Source organism: Arachis ipaensis, chromosome B8, assembly GCF_059453495.1.
Source record: "Arachis ipaensis isolate K30076 ecotype BB chromosome B8, ASM5945349v1, whole genome shotgun sequence".
NCBI lineage: Eukaryota > Viridiplantae > Streptophyta > Magnoliopsida > Fabales > Fabaceae > Arachis > Arachis ipaensis.
This window is the reverse complement of record NC_142443.1, coordinates 18929651-18941991: the sequence shown is the minus strand read 5'-3', so window position 1 is coordinate 18941991 and position 12341 is coordinate 18929651. Positions and strand designations below refer to the sequence as shown.

The window sequence follows — 12341 nt, the reverse complement described above, 5'->3', positions numbered from 1 at the left end:
TGCAAAGTGACAATACAATGATGAAAGTAAGGCTAAAATATGTGTATATGTGAAGACACAAACTAGTGAGGAGTGACCTCCCCCACATGAATGAGTAAAGAAATAATGAGGATAAAAAGCCACACGAGTGAATCATATGAATAAGGAAGAAAAATGCCTAAAATGTTATCAAGTACAAATTAAATTTGTTACTTATTATATTAATTTATTTTTATTTTAGACACGAATTAAAATACATTTTTCTGTTTTTAAATATGTCTGGATTTATAAAAAAAAAAAATAGAAAAGTTTGTAGATTCCATTATTTTAATATATGAACCAAGTTTTTTTCTCGTCTCCAATTTATTATTTATTATTATTATTATTATTTTGAAATGAAGTACATGCTGAAACATGTTCGGTACTCTCTGTGAGTGTGTCACATTGATTGAGATTGGAGATAGAGAATAAGATTAAGCCATCAAAGCTCCTTTAATTGGTTGAAGTCCAATTGTTCCATGTGTTTTTGTTACTCCGGCAACGTGTTTGACTTGTTTTTTCAACTCCAATATTTTATTTTATTTTTTATTATTTTAATTTTAACAAGTCAATCACAAAGTTTCAATTGGGATGTTTGGGGATAGTGTAATATTTGAAACACGCTTTGCTTTACACGCCAAAAGACTCGTAATAATTATTACTTGGTTTACTTCTCAAACATCATCACCAATAATGTTTGTCTAACTATGTCTTTGTTAATTAACATCAATGAGATAATATCACATACTTAATTAACCGATGTGGAGTAATTTGAAAGTGATGGATTTGATTAATTAAGTTATTAATCCTAGGTACGTTAGTTAGTTGATTAAATGGGGTTTAATCATCCATGTTGTGGAAGATATTTTTCACATATAGATAACTATGTGCAATTGAATAGTTTTGATGTGATAGATTCTTGTTAAATTAGTGATGATCCAATAGATGATCTCAAAGTTTGGTAGTACTAATTGCTTCGTTACAAGTCAACGGTGTATAACCCTAGAACAGAAGTCAACTGATATAATTTTGGAGTTTGACTAACTTAGCGGTGAACATTTGGGGTTGCATATTGAATGGCTTATAATCAAAGCCTTTGACTTAAAACACCCAATAAGGATTTTGCATAGAAGAGTGTTAGGAGGTCAGCACTTTTGTTAAATTCTGGCCAGCACTTAATTATTAAAAGGAAATTAAATAATTTTACACTATTAAATGTAATTTCACACCATTAAAAATATCATTGATGGCTAATTGATAGCTAAAAACTACAAAATCTGTTGGTCTCCTAGACTTTCTCTTTTGGAAATATAGAAATTTGCTGTTTCTTTTTTTAAAAATATAATATAAATAAATGACTGATTTAGTTCTCGAATAATTTTGTTATTTTTTTAAAAAATTAACCTCCGAAATATTATACATTTGTGACAAATTAAAATGCATTTCTAAGACCACCAATTGCAGTAACACCAATTAGATCACATGCATTAGTTAGTGTATTTTGTCGCAAATTCGTGATATTTTGGAGGTCATACTCCTTTCTCTAATTTATGGATTATTTTGTCAAATTAAATTTTTTAGAAAACCAAAATAATTATTTATTCCTTTTTCACGTATAAATTTATCATTTTTAATATTTAAACTTTTTCCCCTTTAAAATGGTTTGAGAATTAACCTAGGTTTTCTTAACTTTAAAAAATTCTTTTGATTTTTAAAACATTATTCGTTTTGAAAGCTAGATAATTACAATATTAAAAATAGTTTCTTTCACAAAACAAAAACTGTTGGTTTAAGTGCGTGGATTGATTAATTAATGGTCATACCCACACGTGGCATACCACAGAAGTAGTTTCTTTTCACTTCTAACCTATTTCACTATTTGAGAGAAGCCTAATATAATATAATACATTATTTTATTCATATTAAATCTTTGACAAATAATAAATTCATTTGAAAGTTGAAATTTAATTACTTCAATTTTAGTCATTCTCATGTCATTATCCTAAGCCAAAATAAATTATCTAACTAGAACAGTATAATGAACAAAAGCTATTTTCAACTCTCTTTAAGCCCTTTCACATACATTTTTACACACAAAAATAAAATTATCATGAAGTCAAAATTATCGATCAGGAACTAATTGTCTGGCCACCATTAAACTAGCTAGCTATTTTTATTAGTAGGTCATATCATAAATATACCTTCTAATAAAACAAATCTGAATACACCAACAACCGCCTAAATTAAATAAGATAAATAATATTTTTAATTAAAAAAAATGTAAACACTAATAAATTTATTTATAAAAAAATAAAACTATCATTGTATTTATCAAAAATATATTTTAGTTGACAAAATTATTCAATATCTAAAAATATATTTAAAATTTTTAAACTCTTCTTTCTACTCTAACTTAACCTTAACCTGACCTAACATAACTCAAATTTCCAATGATAATTTAATTTTATGCCATCTCCAATCATTTTCAACCTTTTATTACTATCTCATTTGATCCCACAACTTCTTTTCTTCTCCTTTTACTACCACACTCACTTAATCCTAAGTTGTATTTGTGTTAGTTGAAATAAGATTTTGTATTTGTAGGATCTATTTTATTTTGTTTGATTTTCTGAACATACATTAATAATGAAGCGGAGTTTCTGATAAAAAAAAGCTACTCCCAATGATAATGGTATTGTTTATGTCCTGACCCAACGATAAGGTCCAGACCCAAATGAAAGGTCCAATCCAAAGGATTGACTTTCACTCGACACCGACCTTCTCTCAAGAAGTCGGTCTTAACAACGACTTGGTCCAAAGAAGTCGGGATGAAGATTAGCTGGCATATAACACTCATTCAAATTAGTAACTGCCCCTAAAATCTCTCAACCCACTTCCAGGAGTCAAATCCCAACTACCTAAGATAAAGGGACGGTTATCCTCCTTTAAAGGAGGAATTACTCCAACGGTGGTTATTGGTTCACCACTATAAATACACTGACACCCCTCATGTATCACTAAGTTCCAATACTCTCTAAACTTGCTTAGACCCTTGCTGACTTAAGCATCGGAGTGTCTTTGTAGGTACCACACCCCACTCACTCTCACTTACAAGTCGGAAGGAGGCTCCTAAACGCCATCCTACTCGGAGGCTTCCATCCTCAGACGATTGGGCCAACTTAACGAGTCCAGCCCATTAATCTCCGGTTACCCACCGTAACATTGGCGCCATTGCTGGGGACTCGAGAGATCAACCAGTGATGACAGACAATTCACCAGAAGATGGTCATACGGCGTCCAATTCCGAGAAAGAGAATCTCGACGCTGGAAACAATGATCCGAATGTGGCCACCCACCAAGGTAGTGCCGATCAGAACAGAGAGGGTACTTCAGGATTAAAGGACCCAAAGACAAACTCTTCTGATGGGCGCGAGTCCAGAAAGGACGGACAACCCCATGTAACCGACTTCATGGGGCTATTCCACGGCCACCAAAGGCGTTTGGAACAACTAGAGCAGGAATTGGAACGACAGCGGGAGGCGGAGAGAAACTTGAAGAACGAGATAGCGCGACGAAAAGAGCTAGAAGAAAAGCTCTTAAGGCTGGAATCCGCTCTCAAAAGTCGGAACTCCCGTAATGACCGAGAAGATTCTCCCTGGGAGGAGAAGATCCGTTCAGTGAGGACATAATGAGGGCAAAAGTTCCAAGAAACTTCAAAAGCCCTGATATGAACCTCTATGATGGAACCACTGATCTGAAGCATCATTTAAGCAACTTCAAAAGTCGGATGTATCTGGCTGACGCTTCTGATGCTACCCATTGTAAAGCTTTCCCGACCACCTTGTCGAAAGCAGCAATGAAGTGGTTCGACAGCCTCCCTCCAAGATCGGTCACTAGCTTTGAAGACCTCTCACGGAAGTTCTTAATGCGGTTCTCCATCCAGAAAGATAAAGTAAAGCACGCACCGAGCCTCCTGGGGGTAAAACAGGAGGTCGGGGAGTCTTCACGGGACTACATGGAAAGATTCAACAAAGCATGCTTGGAGATTCTAGACCTGCCCACAGAAGCAGTTATCATGGGGCTAGTAAATGGACTTCGAGAAAGCCCCTTCTCCCAGTCCATATCTAAAAGGCACCCCACCTCCTTGAGCGATGTACAAGAAAGAGCTGAGAAGTACATCAACATGGAGGAAAATGCCAGATTGCGAGAACCGAGTTGGCGACCTGGGCACTCTAACTCATCAAAAGAGAAAGAAAGAGAGCCCAAGAAAAAAGAGGAAGTCGGCTCTGAAAGGCCTAGGAGATATCACTCTTATACTCCTCTGAGAGTTTCCCTAGTTGATGTTTACAGGAAAATCTGCCATACTGAAAGACTACCTCCCCCTAGACCCATCAAAAACAAAAAGGGAGGAAGTCGTGGCGACTACTGTGAGTACCATAAGCTATACGGTCACTCAACAAATGATTGTTACGACCTTAAAAATGTGATAGAAAAGTTGGCCAGAGAAGGTCGGCTCGATAAATATCTCATGAAAAGGTCGTACTATCAGGGGAAAAGGAAGCGAGACAACGAGGACTGGAGAGATCCACCCCCACAAACCCCAGAAAGACATATACATATGATCTCGGGGGGTTCGGGGGAGGCGGCCTCACAAAGTCGGCTCGCAAAAGACATTTGAAGGAAGTCTACCAGGTCGGGGGCCAGGTTCCTGACCTTCCCACTATCTCATTTACCAAAGAATATGGACAAGGAATCATGCATGGACATGACGATCCGGTAGTGATAACCATGATCCTTGCCAATGCTCATCTTCATAGAACTTTGGTGGACCAGGAAAGCTCAGCCAACATCCTCTTCAAACCAGCATTTGACAAGCTGGGGTTGGATAAGAAGGAGTTGAGAGCCTATCCTGACACCCTGTATGGATTAGGGGATACACCCATCAAATCACTAGGATACATACCCCTTCATACCACTTTTGGAAGAGGGAGAAAATCCAAAACTCTGAGCATCGACTTCATAGTTATCGATGTAGGGTCAGCATACAATGCCTTAATCGGCAGGACTACCCTAAATAGACTCGAAGCAGTGATATCCACCTTTGCATGAAATTCCCAACACCGGAGGGAATATCGACCATCAGGGGAGACCAGAAGTTAGCAAGGAAATGCTACAATGAAAGCCTAAACCTAAGAGAGAAAGGAAAAGAAGTGCACACCATCGAGCTCGAAGGAGTCAGAGCTAAGGAAGAATTGCGACCACAACCAGGGTGAAAAACTGAGGAGGTACAGGTCAGAAAAGAGGGAGGAAAAAACACCAACATAGGAGCCGACTTGAAAGAAGAATTGAAAGAGAAGCTCATAAAGCTCCTACAAGAAAATTCCAACCTCTTTGCCTGGAAAGCTTCAGACATGTCCGGGATAGATCCCGAACTCATGTCACACAAACTGTCAGTTTACCCCGGATCGCGACCTCTTCAACAAAGAAGGAATCTCGGACCCGAAAGGGCTCAAGTGGTGGAAGAACAAATACAAGCACTCTTAGAAGCCGGATTCATCAAAGAGGTCAAATATCTGGCATGGCTAGCGAACGTGGTGCTGGTCAAAAAACAAAACGGCAAGTGGAGGATGTGCGTCGATTATACCGACTTGAACAAGGCGTGTCCCAAAGACCCATATCCACTTCCAAGCATTGATACTCTAGTAGACTCCAGCTCAGGGTATCGATACTTGTCATTTATGGATGCATACTCGATATACAATCAAATCCCGATGTACGAGCCGGATCAAGAAAAAACATCATTCATCACATCCAGAGCAAACTATTGCTATGTGGTTATGCCGTTTGGCCTAAAGAACGCGGGAGCCACATATCAAAGGTTGATGAATAAGGTGTTTGCATCTCACCTTGGGGGGGCTGATGAAAGTCTATGTAGACGACATGCTAGTAAAAACCAAGGACGAGACCGGCCTCTTGGCAGACCTCACACAAGTATTCAACACCAAAAGGTTGCATGGGATGAGGTTAAATCCCGCGAAATTCACCTTCGCAGTAGAGGCTGGAAAATTTCTAGGTTTTATGCTTACCCAAAGAGGAATCGAAGCCAATCCCGACAAGTGTAAAGCAGTCCTAGAAATGAAAAGTCCGACTTGCTTAAAAGAGGTCCAACAGCTGAACAGCCGACTTGCTACCCTCTCCAGGTTTTTGGGAGGATCAGCATTAAGATCCCTACCACTCTTCTCCCTACTAAGAAAATGATGCAAATTTGAATGGACTCCAGAATGCGAAGAAGCATTTCAGGAGTTCAAAAAGTTTTTAAGCCAACCTCCTATTCTGACCCGACCTAAAGTCGGGGAAGAACTCGTCCTGTATTTGTCCGTAGCAGACAAAGCTGTAGTATCAGCCCTAATACGGGAAGATGAGGTTGGGCAGCATCCTGTATACTTCACTAGCAAAGTTCTACAAGGCCCTGAATTAAGGTATCAAAAACTCAAAAAGTTTGCGTACGCCTTAATAGTAGCCTCTCGAAGGTTACGGCCTTACTTTCAAGCTCACACAATAAGAGTCCGAACGAACCAACCCATGAAGCAAATCCTCCAGAAGACGGATATTACGGGTAGAATGGTTCAATTGGCAATAGAACTATCTGAGTTTGACTTAAAATATGAAACCCGGACAGCAATAAAAGCCCAGTGCCTCACCGACTTCGTGGCTGAATATGCAGGAGACCAAGAGGAAGAATCCACCACATGGGAGTTATACGTGGATGGATCCTCTAACAAAATAAGAGGTGGAGCAGGCATAATACTGGTCAACAAAGGGGGAACCCAAATAGAAGTCTCCCTCAAGTTTGAATTCCCAGCTTCTAACAACCAGGTAGAATATGAAGCCTTAATTGCAGGGCTAAAGCTGGCAGAAGAAGTCGGTGCAACAAAAGTAGTAGTATACAGCGACTCTCAGGTGGTGACCTCTCAGATAAGTAGAGAGTACCAGGCTAAAGACCCCAACATGAAAAGATACTTGGACAAAACCTTAGAGCACCTTAGGCACTTTACAGAAACCAAGATCAAGCATATAACTCGAGATCTCAACACCAGAGCAGACGCCTTCTCCAAGCTAGCAAGTATCAAACCAGGGAGAAATAATAGAAGCCTGATCCAAGAAACCCTCCAAGAGCCCTCTATAGCAAAAACAGAGGCCAAGAAAGACGTCCTCGAAGTTTCCGGATTAGACCTCGGGTGGATGAACCCCTTGATTGAATATCTAAAATTCGACATCCTACCCAAAGAGGGAAAAGAATCTAAGAAAATCCAGAAGGAAGCACAAAACTACACTCTGGTGAGAAATATCCTTTACAAAAGAGGGGTATCAACACCATTATTGAAGTGCGTCCCGACCTCAAGGACGAATGAAGTCTTGGAAGAGGTCCACAATGGTATCTGCGAAAATTATCTCGGAGCAAGGTCCCTGACTAGAAAAGTCATCTGAGCCGGGTTCTACTGGCCGACTCTGAAGAAAGATGCCACCAAGTTCGTAAAGAAGTGTCAACCATGTCAAATGCATGCAAACTTCCATGTCGCTCCCCCCGAGGAGCTCATAAGTATAACTTCTCCATGGCCTTTTGCTAAATGGGGATTGGACCTGTTAGGACCCTTTCCCCAAGCTCCAGGACAAGTAAAGTACTTAATTGTGGGAGTAGACTACTTCACAAAATGGATAGAAGCAGAACCATTGGCCACCATCACTGCCCAGAGAAGTCGGAAGTTTCTCTACAAAAACATTATCACAAGGTATGGGGTACCTCACTCCATCACCACGGATAATGCCACTCAGTTCACCAACTCAACCTTCAGAAACCTGGTAGCCAGTATGAAGATCAAACACCAGTTCACCTCGGTAGAACATCCACAGGCAAATGGACAAGCCGAGGCAGCCAACAAAGTTATACTGGCAGGAGTAAAGAAAATGTTGCATGATGCAAAAGGAGCTTGGGCTGAAGAACTCCCCCAAGTACTATGGGCTTATCGGATGACACCTCAGTCTGCCACAGGGAAAACACCCTTCCGACTTGCCTATGGCGTGGAATCCATGATACCAGTAGAAATCAACGAGCAAAGTCCAAGGGTGATCTTCTACGACGAGGTCGGGAACATACAGGGGCACAAAGAGGAACTTGAACTGCTCCCTGAAGTCCGAGAACAATCCCAGATAAGAGAAGCGGCATTAAAGCAAAGGATGACTACAAGGTACAATAAAAAAAGTCATTCGAAGAAGCTTCACCCCAGACGACTTAGTTTTGATTAGAAATGACATTGGAGTCAATAAGTCGGGAGATGGAAAGCTAGCTGCCAATTGGAAAGGACCATACAAAATTAGTGAGGTCTTAGACAAAGGCTACTATAAGGTGACCGACTTAGACGACACCGAGCTACCTAGATCGTGGCATGCTTGTAATATGAAAAGGTACTATAGTTAAGAGCGAACTCTATTTCCTGATGTACTCTTTTCCTAACTTCATGGTTTTTTCCCAAAGGGTTTTCCTGATGGGGGTTTTTAACGAGGCATCAAAATGGAGGCTAAAGGATTGCAAAGTATCAAAAAACCCCTTAGTAGCAATAAAGTACCTTTGCAAATAAATAAAGATCTTTTTTCAATATCTCTTTATAAATTCCTTTTCACTTTTTACTCTTTATTACGAAACGCGCCGACTTAAGCTCGAAAAAGCGTGAAAATCCCATGAATCGACCTAGATGGTCGTCAGGATAAAACGACGAGGAAAAAGTTGGTGTAAAGAGGTTATAAAAGTAGATCATAAAAGAACTCGGAAATTAGTTGAGTTACAAGTCGGAAAAACCGAGGAGAAACGGAATGCATCGTAGAAATAACCTAAGTTACACACGCTCAATAAACCAAAATTGAGCATAAAGGAATACGAAAAGAGAAAGGAAAAAATCCAACAAATCAAAGGCGTAGGCTGTCCCAAGTCTTAGGAAAAAATATATATTAGGCAGGGAACAGCCAGCCAGGATAAAGGATTTTTTCAAAGCAAAAGATTAAAAGGGTTTTTGAAAAAACCTAAAACATGCACACAAAGGATAACCTAAACTCTTATCCAAAAAAAGGTATTTTCAAATATTTTTTTTGTTTACGGCCATAAAAGGCTAGAAAATGTTCAGCACCAACCACCACAATAAAATAAAAATGTTTAAAAAATAGGGGGCCCACAGCCGCCGGACCCCCTTATAGCCAAAGTCAGTTAAGAGGAATATCACCACCACCAGGAGAAGGGCCATCACCACCAAAAAGAGTCGGAGCAACATCAGAAGGAGTCGGAGAGGCTGGTCAAGACCTTCAGAAGGAACCTTCGAGGAACTCGAAACATCACCCCAAGGAGGAGACCTAATTATCCTTTGCCCCCGAGTCTTCAACTTGGAATCCGTTTCAGGTCGGGGAGGAGAGACAATTGCACCATTCACCACGATCTTGTCAGGATCCAAGGGAGAAAGGTCCAAGTCGGGGGCGATAACTCCGACTTGTTCCTTAAAGATCCTCCATGCCTCCTCTGCCCCCTCAGCAATTGAATCCTCCAAGTCCTGAAAAGAATCCTGACACCCAGAGAGCTCCTTCTTTAGGTCTAAGTTCTCCGTAAATAGTCTGATATAATTCTGCTCCACCTTCTCCTTAAGGCCCTCCGCCATGGCATACTGGCCCATCAACTTCTTCTCCCTCTCTCAAATCCGATCCTTCTCCTCCTTCAACTTGGCAACCTCCTCCTTCAACTTCTTCTCCTCCTCTTGGTATAAAGAAATTCTCCCCTCGAGCTCCTCAACCTTTAGGGCCAAACCCAAAGAGTTAAAGGGAGTATGTTCAAAAATATCCAGGAGTCTCGTACACACCCCAGCCGCTCAGATGCTCCCCTGAACTATCACATTCAGATGGTTCCGAACCATAGCATCATCCATATTAATGAATTAATGAGGAAAAATATAGTTTCGGACAAATTGGGAACCATCGAATGTAGCCCCGGAAGAAGAGCCAGAAGTCTTTCACTTCTTCTTCTCGGGTTCAAGAGAAGATCGGGGCGGAGGAGGAGAAGGAAGAGAAGAAGTAGAGGAAGAGGATACCACAAGGAGACGAGAGGAAGTCCCCAAATTATGAGGAGGAGGAGGAGGGGGAGGAGGAAGAGGAAGATTGCCAGTGGCCCTCGCCTGAGATCTTTTCTTGGCATCTTGAACTTTTTTATAAGAAGAGGCACAAGCTTTCTTCACCATTTCTGAAAAAGGAAAAGACAAGAAAATCAAATTACAAGGAAGTCGGAATCCCAGAATCCGAAATAATTAAAACAAGTCAGAGCAAAATCAAACAAATCGGAGCAAGATAAAAAAAATCATATCTACCTAGTTGAGTCTGTACAAAGGTCGGAGACCCTGGAGGAACTTTTTTTGTATCAAGATAAGGGGCTCTCCCCCAAACTTCTCGGAGGAATCCTACAACAGCCTCTTTGACCTCGTCTAAATCATCCAAACCATACTTCTCCACAGGAGAAGCCTCTGACCAGTATAAAGGGAAATGGGGAACGAAATTTTCATCCAGAAAAAAGGGGTGGTGACCCTCTACAGCTTGAACTTTAAAAAAAAATTCTTAAAATCATGGAAGGATTTATCAAAAAGGTTGAAAACTCTCTGACCTTGAATAGCTCAGAAAGACACCCACTATTGTTTATTGTTTTGCCCACTAAAGGACTTGGTCATATAAAAAAGATAAAAGAAAACCCTCAAAGAGGTCGAAAAATCTAAGGCCTGACTGATAAGTTGGTAAACCTTCAAGAAACCCCAAGAGTTTGGGATGAAGTTGAGTAGGAGCGACATGGCAATGGTGCAGAATAGATATTTCAAAGGCAGAAAAGGGAAAAAACACTCCCAGTCGAGTGAAAAGACTCTCAAACATAAAAAAGAAATGAGGGTCCTCCTCAGAATTCCTCCCAAAACAAACTCGTTCTTCCGGACCCGGGGCAATTAGCTCATATTTTGGCTCGTCCTCATCAAAAGCACAAATCCTATGATGCGTGCAAAGATCAGTGATGTAGTCAGTATCTACCAAAGGTTCTTCCCCAAGAACCGTAATATCCACCCACTGAGCGAGGGACTCTAGAGAAGACATTTCTCCCTATATAAAAAGGATAGCGAAACCTACAAAGGAAAAAGAAAAAAGGATAAAAAACAAGGTCTCTAAGGGGCCTGGGGTCAGATCCTCAATAAAACAGAGTCACTAAGCCTATAGCCAACACTCCTCTCAAAGAAAAAGCATACAAACGAAAGCATTTGTAAAAAAGAGAGAGCAGAGAAAAGAACTAACATTTGCTTAAAAAAGGGGTAGAGGCGGTAGTGGCTCGGAGAAAGGAGGAGTCCCTTCGAATAGAGGTTTCTTTTGGGTAGAGAATGCAAATACAACAGTTTTCAGAAACGAAACAAAGAAAGAGAGGGAAAATATTTATAAACACACTAGGGGTATAATAGTAAAAACGGAGGCAGTCATTAATGAGGCGCGCCGATACCAATGTAACCGCTCCCCATGTGTAAATACGCAAATCCCTAACTGACGCGACGTTTGATTAGACATGACTGTTGGAAAACTTTGAATCACGTCGGTTCCGAAAAATCACGTCGGTTCCTCAACAGGTCGGTTATAAGCCCAAGTCAAAATACTCGAGCCCAACTCTCCACTAAGACTTTACTCGAGTAGGGGCTCTGTTCGTACCCTGACCCAACGATAAGGTCCAGGCCCAAATGAAAGGTCCAATCCAAAGGATTGACTTTCACTCGACACCGACCTTCTCTCAAGAAGTCGGTCTTAACAACGACTTGGTCCAAAGAAGTCGGGACGAAGATTAGCTGGCAGATAACACTCATTCAAATTAGTAACTACCCCTAAAATCTCTCAACCCACTTCCAGGAGCCAAATCCCAACTTCCCTAAGATAAATCGACGGTTATCTTCCTTTAAAGGAGGAACTACTCCAACGGTGGTTATTGTTTCACTACTATAAATACACTGACACCCCTCAGGTATCACTAAGTTCTAATACTCTCTAAACTTGTTTAGACCCTTGCTGACTTAAGCATCAGAGTGTCTTTGCAGGTACCACCCCCCACTCACTCTCACTTACAAGTCGAAAGGAGGCTCCTAAACACCATCCTGCTCAGAGGCTTTCATCCTCAAACGATTGGGCCAACTTAACGAGTCCAGCCCATTAATCTACGGTTATCCACCGTAACAGGTATATCTAAAAGGATTTCGCTGATCAAGTTAGTATAAAAATCTTAC

The 12341-nt window shown here is 40.7% G+C and overlaps 2 protein-coding genes across 2 annotated transcripts; both read left to right on the top strand.

Moving 5' to 3' along the window:
• The first annotated feature begins 3706 nt into the window (after nt 1–3706).
• Nucleotides 3707–5127, top strand: LOC148547362 (uncharacterized). Its single transcript, XM_088495407.1, has 3 exons — nt 3707–3907; nt 4007–4445; nt 4568–5127. Exons 1-3 carry the CDS (start codon nt 3707–3709, stop codon nt 5125–5127), a joined length of 1200 nt encoding a protein of 399 aa, XP_088351533.1.
• A 1512-nt stretch (nt 5128–6639) lies between these two features.
• LOC148547361 (uncharacterized) lies at nt 6640–7506 on the top strand. The gene has a single exon (XM_088495406.1). The coding sequence runs from the start codon at nt 6640–6642 to the stop codon at nt 7504–7506; it is 867 nt and encodes a 288-aa protein (XP_088351532.1).
• Nucleotides 7507–12341: the final 4835 nt, after the last annotated feature.